The following is a 19977-nucleotide window of genomic DNA, read 5'->3' as shown; positions in this document are numbered from 1 at the left end:
CCCAGCAAGTCCATGAGATAGGCATTATGTTTTACATAGTATGAAACTGAGACCCAGAAGGGTTAAGTAACTTGACCAAAGCCATCTGGTAAGTGACAGAATTGAAATTCAACACAAGTCTGTCCCTCTCCAAGGACTTAACGAATTTTTAGCCTCAGTTTCTTCATCTGCTTTTTTTAAAAGTAACACTCATTTTCATGAATTTTAAATGGGCTGATGTAGAAACACCTAGTTTCCACTTCCACACAAAGAAAATCAAAGGGGTGCTAGGCCCTGTTGCTAGGTTTGCCAATGTCGAGACCATACCAGGCATAGGGCCATTATCCCCTTTCTTGTGGATGTCAAGGCTTCTGTTGGCATAGAAGGCTTTACAGAAACTTTCTTGGGCTGCTCCGAGTAATTAATCCCTGAGGGAACTCTGTAACTCTGCTCTTCAAGCAAGTGGCTCTCAACCCCAGCTGCACTGAAACCACCTGGAGAGTTTTTAAAAATTCAGTGCCTGGTTCCCACCTCTGGAGCTACTAACTTAATTGGCCTGAGGTGTGGCCTGCCGTCAGGATTTTTTAAGGAGGATCCACCTTTCCTTTACACAGTTTTTTTCTTGGCTGGTAGCCACAGCGTTTCTTTCTATTTGGTCATGAGGAGGGAAATGCATACACTATTACGAAGTTTCATAACTATTTTTTCTCCCAACCAAGACAGATTTAATCTTTGCATGTGGTATGATAGCACTCTACTGCTACAGTATTTATTTACTACTTTTAACCCCCCAAATTCCATTATCATTTATTTTGACAACTGTGCACCAATTTTCCTCTTTTTTTAAACCAACATGCCTCTTTCAGTCCTTATACTTCGGATGAAATGGACCCCAAATGCCAGCTCCAAGGGTGACTTTGTGTCTAAAGCCTGGCTTGCCAAAGTATTCCATACCATGGCCGCATTGGTTCAGGGCTGGGCAAATGTCTCAATTCAAAACAATCCAAGTCAGCCTCACGGCTTTTGATTTACTGGGAGAAGACAAACTCTGCTCCAGCCATTCTGACAATGAATCCAACACAGGAAAGGAGAGATAAGATTGTTGGAGAGATAAAAACTCAGGCTTGACGATATTAAGCCCCTGGATCAAGCCATCTTGAGTTCATCCTGCATATTTGTTACATGAGCCAATGCACTCTCTTTTTTTTTTCACTAGCCTATTTGAATTGGATTGTTTGTTACTTTAAAATCAAGATTTTTAATGGATACAGAGATGCTCTAAAAATTATCTTGTATGGAAAACAAAAGGCTATCACCTAACCTAGCCAATTCTCCTAATAAACATATAATAATAATTAAAAAACATGAATGTATGATAAGAGTAAGGGGAAAAGGGCTTCCCTGGTGGCACAGTGGTTGAGAGTCCGCCTGCCGATGCAGGGAACATGGGTTCCTGCCCTGGTCTGGGAAGATCGCAGCTGGGCCCGTGAGCCATGGCCGCTGAGCCTGCGCGTCCAGAGCCTGCTCCGCAGCGGGAGAGGCCACAGAAGTGAGAGGCCCGCGTACCGCAAAAAAAAAAAAAAAAAAGAATAAGGGGAATGAAAGACAGACACAGAGGAACAGCTGTGGTCTGAAGAAATGGGGTAGAACAAGAAAAGCTTTCACAAGCATATTTAGGAGTTAGATATAATTGGATTCTTTTAGAATTCTCAAAGACTGCAAATAAAAGATAAGCATCGTTCAGGTGTTTTCTAATTGATTGGTATTTCTTCAACTGAGTCTCATCTCTGCACCTGGACCACAAGGTTTCTGGGTTTGTAAAAGTTAAATACAACTTTGTAAGCCCTTTAAACAAGTAGTTCTAGTTCTAGTTCTAGAAGTTTGTCCCACAGAACTAGATGAACAAATGCATAAAAAACACGTGTATGAAAAGTTCTCTGCAGCAGGTAAAAAACAGCAAAAAGCAAAAAATCAAAAATGAATAAATGTCCCTTTGGCAGACTCCACTTCCTCAGTGATTCTTAGAAGCTGACGTTCCTCATTCTGTCCCGGCCCCTCTTCTCTTCCCCTCCGTGTTCTTTCCTGGGGGGTCTCACACATGGCTGTGGCTGGAATTAAGACCTATAAGTAGAAACCCCCTGAACTGACCTTTCCAGCCCGGTTCTCTCCCCCATGCTCAGGTTCATTTTTCATTTGACAATTTCACAATTCCCTCTGACTCTTCCATGGGCTTCTGTGCTCATGTCTTATCCTCCCCTCTCAAGGCTGCTCACTACCCAAGAGCACCCCCATACAAGAAGGTGCCTGCACCTTCTGAAAGCTGGCTTGCTCTGCCTGGCCCCACTCCTCCTCTCACAGCCAATCTGCCATGTCCCTCTGTCTCCATGGTACCACTCTAACTCATTCCACTATGCAGTTCACCTAAATTACAAGAGATTCCTAACAGGTTTCTCTGATTCTCGAACTCCTCTGGTCCCTTCTTCTCACTTCAGCCACAGTAATCCCTCCCGAATGTTAAAGTTCTGCCCTTCCCGGGCTAAGGCTATTCCTGAAGTTACTCTCAGGTGACGCCCAATCACGTTATCATGGTGTTTAAAGGCCCACCTGAGCTGGCTCCTACGCTGTCTCCAGCCTTTACTGTCCTTCCATCACATTCTGTGTCACAGCTCTGCAGAACGTCTTTTTGTTCCTCACATATGCCACCCTCCCTCTCCCCTGCCTCATGCTGTTGGTTCTCTCTTCCTGGGAGGATCTCTCCTCTGCCCGCAGCCCTCACCGATTCACCTTGCTGCTGCTTCTCCTTCGGGTCTTGGTTGAAACATCAGCATCCTTGGAGCACTTCCTGACTTTCCTCCCAGGCCCCAGTCTCAGTGAGGCTTCCCTCTTCTCAACCACCCAATCACCCCAACACAGCTCTATCAGAGCCTTGGTCATATCTTCATACCCGCTATTCCATAAGCACCAAGAGCTAAAGCCCCACCTGTCTTATTCACTCCCGGAGCCCTTGTGATTAGCTGCCACAAGACAGGTAATCAATAAATGGCATGTGAATGATTAAGTCTTTTAAGTACATAATGCCACATTCATATGATGGAATAAAACACAGCCATTAATAACCACCCTTTAGAAAAATAATTAACAATATAAGATTATTTGAAACACAGTGTTCACTTTTAGAAAATCATTACAAAAGAGAATGCACAGTGAGATCCAATTTCAGTTTTCTAAAACGTGCGTTAAAAAGATTTCAAAGATGTTCACCTAAAACTTAAAATGATCTCTTTTAAGGATAGAATTGTAGGGGTTTTTTTTCTTTGAGCTTATCTGAGCACAGATTCCTTTGATAATCAAGAAAAAATGATAAAAATTACGTAAAAATGTTATATAAAGTCCTGGGCTGTAACAGAAAAGAGAGTCATAGCCGAACGCAGTGACAATGACCAGTGGTGAGTAGATCATCCCATGGGAAGGCCCTGGATCATAGTGACCAGAAGTACTGCTAAGTGTAGAATAGTTAGGAGTTGAAAATGAGGAAGGGACTCTAAAAATGGCAAATTCTTCATAGAAATTACAATAAAATATAATTGGGTCAATTTAAAAGAACATTTCGGTTGCGTCCATGACCTGGCTATTGTAATTAGTGCTGCAATGAACGCTGGGGTGCATGTGTTTTTTGACTTATGGTTTTCTCTGGGTATATGCCCAATAGTGGGATTGCTGGGTCAAATGGTAATTCTATTTTTAGTTTTCTAAGGAACCTCCATACTGTTCTCCATAGTGGCTGAACTTAAATGTCCATCGACAGATGAATGGATAAAGATGTGGGGTGTGTGTGTGTATACACACACACAATGGAATATTACTCAGTCATAAAAAGGAATGAAACTGGGTCATTTGTAGAGACCTCGATGGACCTAGAAACTGTCACACAGAGTGCAGTAAGTCAGAAAGAGAAAAACAAGTATCGTATATTAACGCATATATGTGGAATCTAGGAAAATGGTACAGATGAACCGGTTTGCAAGGCAGAAATAGAGACAAAGATGTAGAGAACAAACGTATGGACACCACAGGGGGAAGCGGGGGGAGGGTGAATTCGGAGATTGAGATTGACATATATACACTAATATGTAAAAAATAGATAATTAATAAGAACCTGCTGTCTAGCACAGGGAACTCTACTTCACTGTACAGCAGAAACTAACACAACACTGTAAAACAACTACACCCCAACAAAAATAAGAGTAAAAAAATAAAAGAAGAACAGTGGGAAAATACCTGCAGAAAGGGGTTATATTAAGAAGGAGAAGCCTAGGTATCTATCCTCGGCTGCCTTTTCTCAATATATTAGGTCACATGAAATGAGACCTAGATTGGAAAAGCAGAGTCGAAGAAAAGTTTACTGAATCAAAAATAGAATATGATAAAGTCATAAACAAGCATCCTTTTACTTTCCCAGCTTTATTTGTTCAATTTCTCTCAGGCCTCGGTCTCTCTGTCAGTTCCACTTTAATATGCTGTAGGAGTCAGAGCCTAGATCTGAATAGTTCAGAATCAGACCCTGGACTGTATCGTGTGGTATTTTGGTCCAAGTTAGACAAAAATTTCACTCTAGCCTCCTCCGACTATTATGGTATAGAGTTGGGGAATGTATAAGGAGATAAAATCTGCTGCAAGAAAAAATAAAAATTCCGTTTATTTCTAGGGTATTTGTGTTTCTATTGCAAAGCATCTTTGTTGCTTTTAAGAACAATTATATGGACATTCTGCTTCTGGTATGGAAAAGTAAGCTTTGAACAGACTGTCCCACAAATAACTCTAAACTCCAGACCAAAAAACCCTACACCTACCTCATGACTCTGAAGGTGAACAAAAGCAGGCAAGTTTTGAAGAGGAGTCCAAATATGGAAGCAGCAAACAGCATGGGTTGAGTTCCATGTCTGGGGAGCCCACCCTGCAGGCATTCTCAGCTGGAACTATGGCCCAGGGAGACCAAGACCAAGCATCAAACCTGCTCTTTCTGTCCAAAGGAACCCCGGGAAGGATCCCAGGACAGTCACCCCATGAGGAGTGAGGAGGTCCTGGGGAAGAAGAGAACCAGAGAAGGGGACCCCCAAAGTCTTTATCTGAACTCTTCTCGTGTCTCTGGGTGACCCCTAAACCATACACGAATGGGGCCCTGAAAGGATGAGATCCAAACCCTCGCCTCACCGCTGCTATTACTAAGTTTGCAATGAACCTAACCAGTAAGGGTCACCTGGTTAGAGCAGTGAACACTGGTTAATCCACCTTGGCTACAGTTTCCTCCCACATAAAATGATACTGCTGCAGCTGTTTCCAGCTATTTACTTACTCATGCATTCAACATGGCTCACAGGTACTCTAGTGCTAGGTGCTCCATGGATACAGAAGAAGTTGAGCACCACTGCCTTGAGGGAGTCTACAGTCCCATGAGAAAATGCAGACATGCACCCAAACAGCTCTCACACAAGGCAGAACCTGATCAGGGAAGGAGCCTGGTGCAGCAGAGAGAACACGGACTCCAGAACCAGACAAGGCCGAGCTTGTGCCTTGGGTCCACCAAGACTTAGAGCCTCGGGATCTGCCCTGTTACAGCAGTTGCGGGGATTAAATAGCGGCATTCGTATTAATCGCTCTCTGCTAGGCACTTTCTGTGCACTGTATGCTCATTTAGTTCTTATAACAGCTCATTGGGTAGATATTAATACCACCCACCCTCTAGAAATGCAGAAAATAAGGTATAGGGAATTTCAGTTTACTTGCCCAAGGTCACCAAGTGCTAAGAGATCAAAGAGATTCAAACTCAAGTCTGCTCGAGCCCCAGCTGTGAGCTGCTATGTTTTGTTGAATAATAACCTCAAGTGCCAAACACAGTGCTTAACACAGAGTAGGCACTCAACAAGTGGCCAATGTCATCACAACTGTTATTATTACTGCTACTGCTGTGTGATTACAATGATTAGCCACGAGAGAGGAAGAGTTGAAGTTCAAGGCGTTTACCTGAAATAATGCTGAATCATCTTTATGGGCATGTCTAGACACACACCTTAAGAAATCAGAATTTGTGGTGACCTGTTTAGGTATAGCCTACCTCTTTTTAAAAAGAAAAGCACCAAGTTATCATTATTTATTTCTTCATTCACTTATCACACTGTGACTTCCAACCGCCACCTGCCGCCACTAAACCGAGCATCAGAGCAGTTCCCAGAGGGGAAGCAGAGATAAAAGTGAGGAACAGGACCCATCACTCACTAAAATGAGTACAGCTGGTCCCCACTGCGAACGGGAGGAGCAGACAAACAAAATTCCTTGCAGTGTTTTGAAATGATCTCAGAGAAACTGTGCTATGTGGAAAAAAGAAAAGAAAAAGAACAAAAAGGAAACATGAACTTAGCCATAAATCAAAAATTAATCAGCGTGCACCAAACACAGAAATAAAATTTTACTCACACTTAGTAAGTCTTAATACCCTGCTTTGTTTCCAAAAGATGAAACTATATACCACTCGGAACTCCAAGGATCTCAGCTGTTATGATTCCTAAATGAAGTGGTGATTTAGGGATAATGCCAAATTTTAAAAGAATAAGAACAGTATTTTATTTGGGGCTTTTATGAGGACATGTTGCACATTTCTTAAATAAATACACGCAGTTTTATATGAGCCTAAGACAGTACTTTTACCAAATCCTACATACCAGGATACTGGAGAAAACAACCAAATCCCAGAACTATATAACTCCTAAATCCTTATTGGGTAACATGCCAGTTTCTGAACAATACACATTATCTCAGAGATAATTTTTATGACATGTGTGGCTATTGCCTATAAATCCCTTTAAGATGAAAGGTATTACCCTGACATTTGAGTTGGACAAAAGAACTTATATGGCTAGATTTCTCAAGGCTATAAAATGTAGATAAACAAATATAGTTTGGATAAACCCTTGGAGCATGTTGCAATGGGATTTAACCTATAGGGCCTTCAGGCCAATATTAAGTTTTAGACTCAGGCCTTCCTTAGAGATTATGAAACTTTTCTCTACAAACATTGCTTGAAACAACAAGATGGATTTACTGATTCAGTAAGGGATTAGGAGCAGGGACACTTAAAGGTAATATAGTGAACCTTTTTACAACAAGGAAGCATGGCTGGAAGAGATAAAAAAGACATGGGTCTTCCCTGGTGGCGCAGTGGTTGGGAGTCCACCTGCCGGTGCAGGGGACACGGGTTTGTGCCCCGGTCCGGGAAGGTCCCACGCGCCGCGGAGCGGCTGGGCCCGTGAGCCATGGCCGCTGAGCCTGCGCGTCCGGAGCCTGTTGCTCCGCAACGGGAGAGGCCACAACAGTGAGAGGCCCGCGTACCGCAAAAAAAAAAAAAAAAAGACATGACCCACCCAAGGTGATAGGACTATATTCATCACCACCATCACTGTCATCGTTATCATCACACCTAACCTTTGTTCAACACGTACTGTTTGCCAAGCACAGTGCTAAGGGTTTTTAGGGTTTTTTCTGTTCTTCATATCAACTGATAAAGGGTATGCTACTATCGTTCTCCTTTTCTAAATGAGGAAAATGAGCCTCAGAGAAGCAAAAATTTGTAAAAGAAGTGGGTCCAGACTTCAAACCCAAGCAGTGTGACCCAAAAAACCCACATTCATAACCACTCCACTCTCCCACTTGTCATCAAGCCCAGACTCAGGTCTCCTGAGCTCCAGGCCACAGAAGGACACCAGCTGTCCACACTTGGCAACGGAGTTTCCAAGTTACAAGATCTGCATGTCTGTACAGATGGCCAACATGCACATGAAAAGATGTTCAACATCTCTAATTATTAGAGAAATCCAAATCAGAACTACAATGAGGTACCATCTCACACCAGTCAGAACGGCCATCGTTAAAAAGTCTACAAATAACAATTCTGGAGAGGGTGCAGAGAAAAGGGAACCCTCCTACACTGTTGGTGGGAATGTAAACTAGTGCAGCCACTATGGAAAACAGTATGGAGGTTCCTCAAAAAATTAAAAATAGAGCTACCATATGACTCAGCAATCCCACTCCGGGGCATATATCCGGACAAAGCTATAATTCAAAAAGATACACGCACCCCTATGTTCAATGCAGCACTATTTAGTAGCCAAGACACGGAAACAACCTAAATGTCCACTGACAGATGAATGGGTTAACAAGATGTGGTACATATATACAATGGAATACTGCTCAGCCATAAAAAAAGAATGAAATAATGCCATTTGCGGCAACGTGGATGCAACTAGAGATTATCATACTAAGTGAAATAAGTCAGAAAGAGAAAGACAAATAACATATGATATCACTCACATGTGGAATCTAAAATATGATACAAATGAATTTATCTACAAAACAGAAACAGACTCACAGACATAGAGAACAGACTTGTGGTTGCCAAGGGGGAGGGGGGTGGAGAAGGGATGGATTGAGAGTTTGTGATTAGCAGATGCAAACTAGTATATATAAAATGGATAAACAACAAGGTCCTACTGTGTAGCATAGGGAACTATATTTGATATCCTGTTATAAACCATAATGGAAAAGAATATGAAAAAGAATGTATGCGTGTATATATATATGAATAACTGAATCACTTTACTGTACAGCAGAAATTAACACACTGTAAATCAACTAGACTTCATTAAAATTAAAAAAAATTTTTTTTAAAGATCTGCATGTCTGACAGTGGATCCAACATTGCATTCTAAGAGTGAGAGGACCGAATGTGAGTCCTCTACCCGGTTGCAATACTTGCCGTCATAATTGTAATGCAACAGCAGTTCATCCAAATTATATTTATCTGTAATCCTAGCCAAGGGTGTCACACCAGAAAACGTTTTTACATTCAAGGTTTTTAAGATACATGTGATCAAATGATACTTCCTCAAAATAGTCATGAAGCCCCCTATGCTCCCTTTGTCTCTGGTTACCATATGGCTTCTCTAATAGGTGGATGCCAGGAAGGTCATTAGATTCTATGAGACGTGCCAGCACGATGCAAATGGTCACACAGGCAGGGCCGACAAATGTGCTTTACTGCTGAATGTTTTTATCACCACTGTTTTCTTTTTATTCTTTGTTCTACTTTGTTTTTCTAAGGAAAAAAATTTTTAATGAGATGCTGAAGCAAAGACGATGGCTAGACAGTAATACACAGATTTTACTTATTTGTGTGTTCAAAAATACTCATATATTTAAATATACATATTTAAATACCAATAAGCGGTGATGGTAAGTATTTATAATTAGTCCTCCTCAGAGTAAAAATGCATTTAGTTCAAAATTTAAGGACCTCAAAGTTCTAAACCAAACATAAAGACAATATCAATGTAAAGAATATATACAGAGGCAATAAACCCAGCTCCCAATTATTTACCTTTGTTGTTTTCAATAAGTTAAAAATAAGAAAACACTCACGACAAGTTTACTTTTGTTTCTTAACAACCCCACTCTAACCAGAATCTGAAACTGCACTTTTCAAATATGGACCTAGCTAAAATTAAGTCGAAATTCAAAGAAAAGACAGGGCTCGTTGATGAAGGATAAAAATGTAAGTATAGAAGAGCAAATACCTTCCAGAAGGAGAACTCATGTGATAATTACTGTACAAGCTGTCTCTCAGGCCTCCCCGACCTTGAACTTTTGGAGAGAGGTTAAAAAGAGATGGGTCCTCAGGAAAAAATGTAACCTCTAAGGACTCAGCCCAGAATCAGATGGAAAAGGCTCCTTGAAGGAAATAGGATGAAGATTAAAAGGACAGAAAAGAGCAAGGATGTGAATGAGCAGTGTTGAAAGCCCTGTCCAGAGGGAAAACCAGTTTTAATAGCTTTCTGGACTGGGAGAGATTATTGTAAAGGGATTTCACTGCACTTACAAAAAAATGAAAGGAAAAAAATAATTTTTCTAGCTTTTTCCAGGCTTAAGATTTTTAAGCAGTGACATTTAGAAGTTTTAAAACCCAACAAACTGAATTTATTTTACTCATGACTATGGTTACAAAGACCATCTCTTAAAATAAACAAAATAAAATTTACTTTAAAGAATATATTAAGAGATGGTATAGGCCAAGGGTTAAGAATGTTAGTGCTAAGTTACCTGGGTTTCAATTTCTAGCTATTTGATCTCAGGCAAGTTATTTACTCTCTCATGCCTCAGTTTCTCAATCTGTTCAATGGAAATATTAATATAATTTGCTTCATAGTATTATAACCTTCTAATGAGTTACTAAGCATAGTGTGAGGGACTTCTAAGTGTTGACTTTTAAAATAAATTAATATACAAATATTTATTAACCTCCTACTAACATAAAATATGGAACTAAAAGCTCCATGATAGGGTAATGAGAGTTAGTAAGAGAGAGATGAATAAAATACATTTCCCACCCTCAAAGAGTATCACAGGGAAACAGGGAAGACAGAATCAACACAAACATGCAAAGGAGCAAGTAAAAATGGGGCAGAGAGCAAATAATATTAGGAAATAATTACTTATTTTCTTTGGTGTGGTATTGTAGATATCAAGGAGAATGTTCTTATTCTGATTTATTCTGTTCTTAAACTGATTTATTTTGGGATGAAATGTGATGATGCCTATAATTTACTTTCAAATTACTTTGCAAAAAAACAAACTATAGGGGCTTCCCTGGTGGCGCAGTGGTTGAGAGTCCGCCTGCCGATGCAGGGGACACGGGTTTGTGCCCCGGTCTGGGAAGATCCCACGTGCGGCGGAGCGGCTGGGCCCGTGAGCCATGGCTGCTGAGCCTGCGCATCCAGAGCTTGTGCTCCGCAACGGAAGAGGCCACAACAGTGAGAGGCCCGCGTACCGTAAAAAAAAAAAAAAACTATATATGTAAATACAAAGCAAACATGCCAAAATGTTAATCACTGCGGGGGGTGGGGGGGAAGAAAAAGAAAGAAACTTTAGAACACTGTGTGGACTTGAAACGCTTTCAAACTTGTTTTCACAGCGTGGCTGAAAAGAGAAAACTCCTGGAGACGCAGGCTTTTTCTAAGAGCAAGGTGCTCTGTAAATATTAGTTTCTACAAAAAGCACCCTAAGAACAGGTCAGTGGGAGGGGCTGCTTTTAAAATGCTGGCTGCTGGGAGGCTTCAAAGCATGGCAATGAATCCTTCCGTATTATAACTGAAGCCACTTTCCCTGGTCAGTCTCCAGTGAAGGTAAACCTCCGGATGAAAGTCTTCCTATGAAGACTTGCTGGGAAATTCATCTCCATCATTTCAATTCTAGATAATCACATTTTCTCTAGGCTTTATCAAGACAACATGGAGGAACTGATAGGCTACTGGATAAAGGAGAAGGTCTCTAGACAACCCTACTGACGGCCAGGTTTAAATGACTATCTACAGACCAAGGTCTCTGTGTATAGACTTGGCCCAGACATCTCCACTCGCTTCCAGACTCACAGCAACTGCCCAGCTGCCATCTCCACTTGAATGTCACGCTCAACGTGTCCAAAATAGGACACTTTTCCTCCATGTTTCTTTTTCTCCATGAATGGCACAACCAACCGTAAAGTAAGAGAAGCCACAGACTTGCCCCGTCACTCTCCCTCCCCCTCCATATCCCATCCATTTTCCCTGCCAAGTTCTCCCAAATCCATCAGCTTCTCTCCTTTCCAAATTCTACCTTCCCTTCCTAGCAGTCAACATCGATTTCCCAGATTTCTACAACTGTCCCACAAACTCTTCTGCTTACTCCCAGTCTTGTCTCTCTCCAACCCACATTCCACATGGCTCCACAGGAAAAATGTCAAATTCCTGTTTACATTTTTCAGTGGTTTAATAGTAATAATCATTATTAGGAAAACAGCCATGATAAGGTGCCTAATACTTACTGAGCACTTACCCAGGCACTGTGCTATAAGCACTTTACCTAAGAATCTTCTCATTCCATCCTCAGGGGCCCCAGGAAGTGGGCGTTATCACTGTCCCAATTTTACAGATTAAAAAACTGAGACACAGAGAAGTATGGAATCGCTTGCCCAGGCACAGAGCTGGTGAGCAAGAGGCCAAACAGGCTTCAAACCTAAGCCTCTGGCCTCCAATCTGGGCTGAATATGATGTGCCCCAACACCACGCACAAAGCCCTGCGAAGCCCTGAGGACTCAGCCGTCGCCACCCACTTTCTTCCCCTTTCCCTTTGCTCCTTGGTGATGCCCTCAACTGCGCCAGCCTCCTCCTTCTCGTCATTCAGGGTCTCCACACGTGGGCATCTCTCCCGGGTCCCCAAAGCTAAGCAGATCCTTGTGCGTCTTCAAGGCACTGATTCCTGCTTGTAACTATGGACTTACCTGTGTCTGCACCATGGGAGGGGCCCTTTCAGCTTTGCCAACCCTAGGGTCCAGAACCCAGCTCAGTGCCTGGCATGTAGGATGTGCTTGGCAAATCTTTATAAACTAGAAAATGGAGCATGAGTGAGCACAGAATTCCTGGGCTCTGGTTCAAGGGTCATCCTTTACTACCAGTGTGACTTTGTGCAAGTCACTACCTCTCAGAGCCTCTGGGCTGGCATCTGAACTTCCCGGCAGCAATCAGAACTATGATAATAAAGCACTTTGGAGCTTTCAAAGACCTCTCCCCAAAGTCCCATTCGATCCCCAAATGTCCCTGTGAGGGAAGCAGGGTCCTCATCACACATATTCACTAGAACAGGGAAAGGAGGATCGGATGGGGCTGGGGAATTAATGATTTGTCAGCAGTCAATCAGCCACTGCCCCTGAAGCCCGCCCTTGACTCTAAGCACAGCCTACAAGGAGAGTTAGATGGCGGACGACTAACCCAGGGTGTGGCAAAGCTGTAAGAAACCGCCCAGCACTCTGTGCGTTGGGTGACAATTGGTGCCGCTGACTCAGTCATCCGCCTGCCAACGTTTCCAGTTTTCCCATTTGCTTAAGACACTCAAGTGAAGGGTGGAGATGGTCCAGCACATATAACTCCATCATCATGGTAACCACATCCGTCACAAGCACACACAGCTTGGGGATAACCAAAAGAGCCACAGCCACTCGTTCCTGCCGCTGCCCAGGGGAGCAGAAGCTGGGACACAGAATTCACTTCCTTAGCCGCTGCACTGTTCAGTGTTCAAAATATGGAAGGGTATGAGGCACTGTCGACAGTGGCTGCCACCCCGGCAACCCTGAGCCCTCGGGTTACCCAGGAGGTCGGTGGCCTTTTATCAACACCGATCTGTACCACTGCCCCACTCCAGCCTCTCAGCCAGGGGCAGTTCAGGTTATTCTGAGTAAAGAGATGTTTCCTTATACACGCAGACGCTACATTTAATCTCTTCATAGGATGTCAGCCTACTCTATGCAGTTGTCAAGGTCACTTCTGTGGATCAGGAGCTCACATGCTCCTGATTATTTTAGGGGGAAAAAAAACACCTCTAATATCATGTTATTCTTACAGTATTAAAGGTTTAAAGCAATCCCTTCCATAACATCCCTCCAAGCAGAAATGGGAAGAAAACTTCCTCCAAGTACAAAATCATTCCTTGAACACCCGTTCCATAGCTGGGATTATCTGCCTGCTTCTTCAAGGTGAAACTGAAAACAGTACAACTGTTTCTTTTATTAAAAGTAGCTCTAAAGATGTGGCTTTCCAGGGGACTAGAAGTCTCCAAGATGTTATAAAGTTGATGTAAAGACAAAAACAGGTGAACTTTACGTTGAAATTTTTTTAACGTAAACCAAATGCATGGTTTAAAAAATAGGAATCTTAACAAGTGAAATTTGCCATTAGAAAGAAATTCCATTTTATTACCATTATTCATTTTCAACGTATAAATGAAAATTGCAGAAATTTTGAGATTATGTCTAATATTCAGACATAATTTCCAAGCTATTCTAGCACAGAGCTTAAAAGGAAAGTACCATCTTATATATTGTTTTATAAATGGAACAAAATAGGAAGTTCTCTTGAGTAGAGGTTTTTCAGAAAATTGAAGTACAAGGTCATCAAATTAATGTATGATTTAAAATGGAAAACGTACGTTATTCCTGGGGTAATAATGTTTACCTTCTGGACACTGGCAGGTGAATCCACTGAGATTAGAAATGCAGGTTGCTCCATTTCTGCATGGGTCTAGGATACAATAGTCAATCTTGGATTGGCAAAGCTCTCCAGTATAACCTGAACAAAACAAGACAGACATTTATAAAATATTTTGTCCCAAAACTCTGATGAACCATCCCATGAATTGATGGAGTCAACTGGTACCCATCCAACCAAGGCAGCATCATTAAACTAGTCTCCCAGGCAATCCTTGATCTAATTTGGTTTTACAACAAGAAACAATCAGAGCCATTTAGAATCATAGTTCAAAAGTCATTTGCTTTGCAAAAATCTTTATTGCAGGACTTCCCTGGTGGTGCAGTGATTTAAGAATCCACCTGCCAATGCAGGGAACACGGGTTCGAGCCCTGGTCCGGGAAGATCCCACATGCTGCAGAGCAACTAAGCCTGTGCGCCACAACTACTGAGCCTGCACTCTAGAGCCCGCAAGCCACAACTACTGAGCCCACGTGCTGTAACTACTGAAGCCTGCGCGCCTAGAGCCCATGCTCTGCAACAAGAGAAGCCACTGCAATGAGAAGCCCATGCACCACAACGAAGAGTAGCCCCCGCTCGCCACAACTAGAGAAAGCCCGCGCAGCAACGAAGACCCAACGCAGCCAAAAAAAAAAAAAAAAAACTTTATGCAAAGAGATACTTTTTTCAACGTTAGCTCCGAATTTTATTTTGAAATATTAGTCGGAACCTTCAGAAACTGAGCCTGAAGACCGCTGTCCTTTCCTTCTGACCTAAGGAAAAACAGGCTCTGTAATGTCTTGCTTGACCACTGAGATGACGGCCACTTTCCCAAGGTCATCCCAGTACCTATTTAAAAAAACCACTAGGAAAATTGCCAGGTAGGTATTAAAATTTTTTAACTTTTTATATTTTACAGCTAGAAGACCCTCGGTGTTCAATTCACGCCCTATCCCTTCATTTTAAAGACAAAAAGGTTGAGACACATATAATATTAAGCACATGACTATATGCATCTTAATTCTAATTAGAAGCACAAACCGAACCCTGTAAATTTTCTCGGTGAAGCAAGCAAGACTCCAGTGGTGATTTTTTTTGGGTAATAACGTAACCACATATGTGTGATGAGAGAATAAGGACTTGTATCTATTGGAATACCCATGCAGCTGAGAAGTCTCAAATACATTCCAAATACTTTGTTAACTTTGAAAACAAAGCCCCCCCAAAAGGCAAGTTTAAAAAATAACATGCAATTATGTTTTTTAGTTTAAAGTGGAAAATGATTATGAAAGAAAATTTGGAAAATACAAGATTTAAAATAGAAAGAGAAAAATGTTACCCTTAGTTATGTTATTTGAGTGACAGAATTATTAATACTTTAGAGATAATTCCTATCAGAAATGTTTATGCACAGATATTTCCTACAAAATTATAATCATACTCTAACATTTTGTGCTTTCCAGGATGCACATAAAGTACATTAAAAACTTGTCTTTCTGAATTATTCGTTTTGAAAGACTGCCATTAGCATTTGTATTTGCAAAAATAAATCAATGTTAGGAGAAAGATGATTGGCCTGAGCTTCAATGACCTGCCAAACTAGTCTAAATTACAGACTGTGATCATGGAGGCCATTGTTTGCAATCCTACTCTTCCTTACAGGCTTTAAAACTGTCTAGGGGGGCTTCCCTGGTGGCGCAGTGGTTGAGAGCCCGCCTGCCGATGCAGGGGACGCGGGTTCATGCCCCGGTCCGGGAAGATCCCACATGCCGCGGAGCGGCTGGGCCCGTGAGCCATGGCCACTGAGCCTGCGCATCCGGAGCCTGTGCTCCGCAACGGGAGAGGCCACAACAGTGAGAGGCCCACATACTGCAAAACAAAACAAAACAAAAAAAACTGTCTAGGGGACTGTAGCTAATTCATGGGTATGAGAAGAGTAAGATAATCATGTAAACTAAAAATCCAAACACGAGGACAAAAATCTACTCCAAAATTCAGAACAGAATATCTTAATATAACAATTTTATGTTAATATATTTTCAAATAAAATGTCTAAATTCAGAATTATTCACATTTTGTCCATTTAATTTCATCTAGTCTCCTCATACTTCCATATCATCCCTGTGGGTATCTTCAAGAAAATTTCTTGTCACCTATAAAGACTTCATTATGCATCCCTAACTAAAAGATATTTATTTTGAAAAGATCACTTTTACTGGCCTCCTTAATGAATGTCTGGTCCCATTTACAAATTTAGTTAAACACTCTATATTTATTAATATCAACAATTTCTTTTTAAGAACCACATTGTCTGATAATACACAAATCTTCCCATGCCTTTAATTTGCTCTTATCTAATAGATCTAAATTGTTTTTTTGGCCGCTCTGCACGGATTGCAGGATCTTTGTTCCCTGACCAGGGATTGGATCCGGGCCCCCCGCAGTGGAAGTGCAAAGTCCTAACCACTAGACAGCCAATTCCCTAACGGATCTAATATTAAATTAAAACTATAAGCAAGGTGAATCTTCAGTGCTGTTAAATGCTCCAATATTGGACTCAAGTTTAGGAAGATATCAATCCAAGAGGATAATCCACGTTTGTGATGTGGGGATGTTAGGGATTGTCATAATGGTTAGAGGGTCACACCGGCATTCCATGGTGGAGATGCTGAAGCCCTGCACTGCCTAAAATGGTCCAGAATAACACAGTTTTCTCACTCAAATGCCAGTAGTCCCCTCCAGTGAAGAACATTGCTCAAGGATCAGTCACTGCACCATTGCTTTCTGTTCCCAAGCTTTAAAAGCATTATATATCGGGGGGTTTTTTCGTGTGACTTTTTTTTTTTTAACACCTTTAATGGAGTATAATTGCTTTACATTGTTGTGCTAGTTTCTGCTGTATAACAACGTGAATCAGCTATACGTATACATATATCCCCATATCCCCTCCCTCTTGCGTCTCCCTCCCACCCCAGGGCAAGGAGGCATGAGCACCCTGCATCTGACTCAAAGGGCTCTTAAACACCAGTGAGTCATTTCTTAGACCCTCAGAGAGCAGAGACTTACCTGCAGTTGTCAGACAAATCACTGACATTGAGCTATATGTGATACTCTGAGCTGGATACCTAAGCCTTGTAGATCTCCCTTCCTGTGTCTTTTGCTTTTTAATTTGACGTCGTAACCACAGAGTCAAAACTAAATGAGGGATTGGTAGGACTTTAAATGAACAAAGACCATTAAAGCTTTGCCTGGGTTCTTCCTTCCACCCTGCAGAAAGCTAGTCCCTTTCTGGGGAATGAAGTAACTATGCCAATCGTGAATAACGTCTCTTTATCCTACCAAAGCAGTGACAGGCACCCAGATGACCTGGTAGAAGATGGTCAAGCCAGACTGTGATGGCGTCAACACAGTGGGTGGGGGAGGTAGTAAGTGGTGACCATTGGTGTGCGTCAGGGAGAATTTGTTCCAGCACACATACGAATGTATGTATTTCAGGCATTTCAGGCCTTGAAGATCTACACTGTAAGTTCCCAAGGGGAAGGTTGACAAAACACAGAGAAAGGCCTGTGTAAAGGACACAGAAGGATGCAGAAAAGATGTGACTGTCATTTACACTTCCCTAAAAATACACAGCAGTGACAAGCTTCCTTCATTTTGGTTCCCAAATGACAGAAGTCTATACCTAACTATGGAGGCCAATACCAGTAAACATCCCCATTCCTGTCCTTCCAGCTAGCGATATGGCGCTTCCTCATAACCAAACCATAAGCACTCATGGACCGCCTTCCAAGTTATCATCACAACCATATGACAGCACTCATGTTGTCTAGTTGCAGTCATCGCTGCCTCCCACCAGGACTCAGACAATGGTCCCCTGGCTCATCTCTTGATGAGCACACTTGATTTCTCAAAATCAGTTCTACATGGGAGCAGCCAGAGAGATGTTTGTAAGACATAATTTGTATCCTATTACTTTTATATTTAAAACCCTCCAGTGGTTTCCCCCAGAGCTTGGCATGAAACCCAAACATTTTACCCCATGGCTAAAAAGCACACCTGACCTGGCCCCTGCCTCCTCATCTTCACGCTCCCCATTGACCACAATGCTGCAGCCTCCTGGGGCCCTGCTCGGTTCCCAAACACGCCCAGCTCCTTTTCAGTCTTTAGCACTGTTTTCATGCTGCGGTCTCAGGACCACACAAGGACATGAGAGGGACGCTGGATACAACACAAGCAGTTATGATCCTGCCCTAGAAAGAGATGTATGGTGCAAATTTTAAACTGTCGTGTAATACAGAAATTACTAAGAAGAAAGTTAGCAACTAACTTTAGGAGGGGAGGGGGATAAGAAGGAGATGCAGCAGAATTTCATCTGGAAAATCAGGAGATAAAGACAAGAGCAGTTAGAGGATTTGGTTGAAGACGGAGAAGTAGAAGGACGTGCACTCACTCCCTCTTGTGAGAGCACAGGAATCACAATTAACTTCTAAACAATCATCGACAGGAAGACACTGGAACTCACCAAAAAATGATACCCCACATCCAAAGAGAGAAGACACAATGAGATGGTAGGAGGGGCACAATCATAATAAAATCAAATCCCATAATCGTTGGGTGGGTGACTCACAAACTGGAGAACAATTATACCACAAAAGTCCACTCATTGGAGTGAAGGTTCTGAGCCCCACATCAGGCTTCCCAACCTGGGGGTCTGGCAACGGGAGGAGGAATTCCTAGACGATCAGACTTTGAAGCCTAGCAGGATTTGATTGCAGGACTTCGACAGGACTGGGGGAAACAGAGATTCCACTCTTCGAGGGCACACACAAAGTAGTGTGCGCATCACGACCCAGGGGGTAGGAGCAGTGACCCCATAGGAGACTGAACCAGACCTACCTGCTAGTGTTGGAGGATCTCCTGCACAGGTGGGGGGTTTCTGTGGCTCACTGTGGGGACAAGGACACTGGCATCAGAAGTTCTGGGAAGTGCTACTTGGTATGGTCCCTCCCAGAGTCAACCATTAGCCCCAGCAAAGAGCCTGTAGCCTCCAGTGCTGGGTTGCCTCAGGCCAAACAACCAACAGGGAGGCAACTCAGCCCCACCCATCAGCAGACAAGTGGATTACAGTTTTCCTGAGCTCTGCCCACCAGAACAACACCCAGCTCTACCCACCACCAGTCCCTCCCATCAGGAAGCTTGCACAAGCTTCTTAGATAGCCTCATCCGCCAGAGGGCAGACAGCAGAGGCAAGAGGAACAACAATCCTGCAGTCTGTGGAACGAAAACCACATTCACAGAAAGATAGACAAAATGAAAAGGCAGGGGACTATGTACCAGATGAAGGAACAAGATAAAACCCCAGAAAAACAACTTAATGAAGTGGAGATAGGCAACCTTCCAGAGAAAGAATTCAGAATAATGATAGTGAAGACTATCAGGACCTTGGAAAAACAATGGAGGCAAAGATCGAGAAGATGCAAGAAATGTTTAACAAAGACCTAGAAGAATTAAAGAACAAACAAACAGAGATGAACAATACAATAACTGAAATGAAAACTACACTAGAATGAATCAATAGCAGAATAACTGAGGCAGAAGAACGGATAAGTGACCTGGAAGACAGAATGGTGGAATTCACTGAGATGGAACAGAATTAAGAAAAAACAATGAAAAGAAATGAAGACATTCTAAAAGATCTCTGGGACAATATTAAACACACCAACATTCGCCTTATAGGGGTCCCAGAAGGAGAAGAGAGAAAGGACCCAAGAATATATTTGAAAAGATTATAGTCGAAAACTTCCCTAACATAGGAAAGGAAATAGCCACCCAAGTCAAGGAACAACAAAGAGTCCCAGGCAAGATAAATCCAAGGAGAAACATGCCGAGACACACAGTA

General features: G+C 42.3%; 1 protein-coding gene across 1 annotated transcript in view; it reads right to left on the bottom strand.

Annotated features, from left to right (window-relative positions):
* DNER (delta/notch like EGF repeat containing) overlaps positions 1 to 19977 on the bottom strand; it is a 321696-nt gene that overhangs the window by 81463 nt on the left and 220256 nt on the right. The window contains exon 7 of the mRNA XM_022567889.3: positions 14067 to 14180. Within this exon, the coding sequence (XP_022423597.2) occupies positions 14067 to 14180 (114 nt within the window). The remainder of the gene's footprint in view (positions 1 to 14066; positions 14181 to 19977) is intronic.

The sequence above is a fragment of the Delphinapterus leucas genome, chromosome 8 (genome assembly GCF_059928025.1).
Source record: "Delphinapterus leucas isolate spDelLeu-1000000601 "Yukka" chromosome 8, BTC_Dleu_Yukka2, whole genome shotgun sequence".
In the NCBI taxonomy this organism is placed as follows: Eukaryota; Metazoa; Chordata; class Mammalia; order Artiodactyla; family Monodontidae; genus Delphinapterus; species Delphinapterus leucas.
This window is presented reverse-complemented; position numbering and strand designations above follow the sequence as displayed.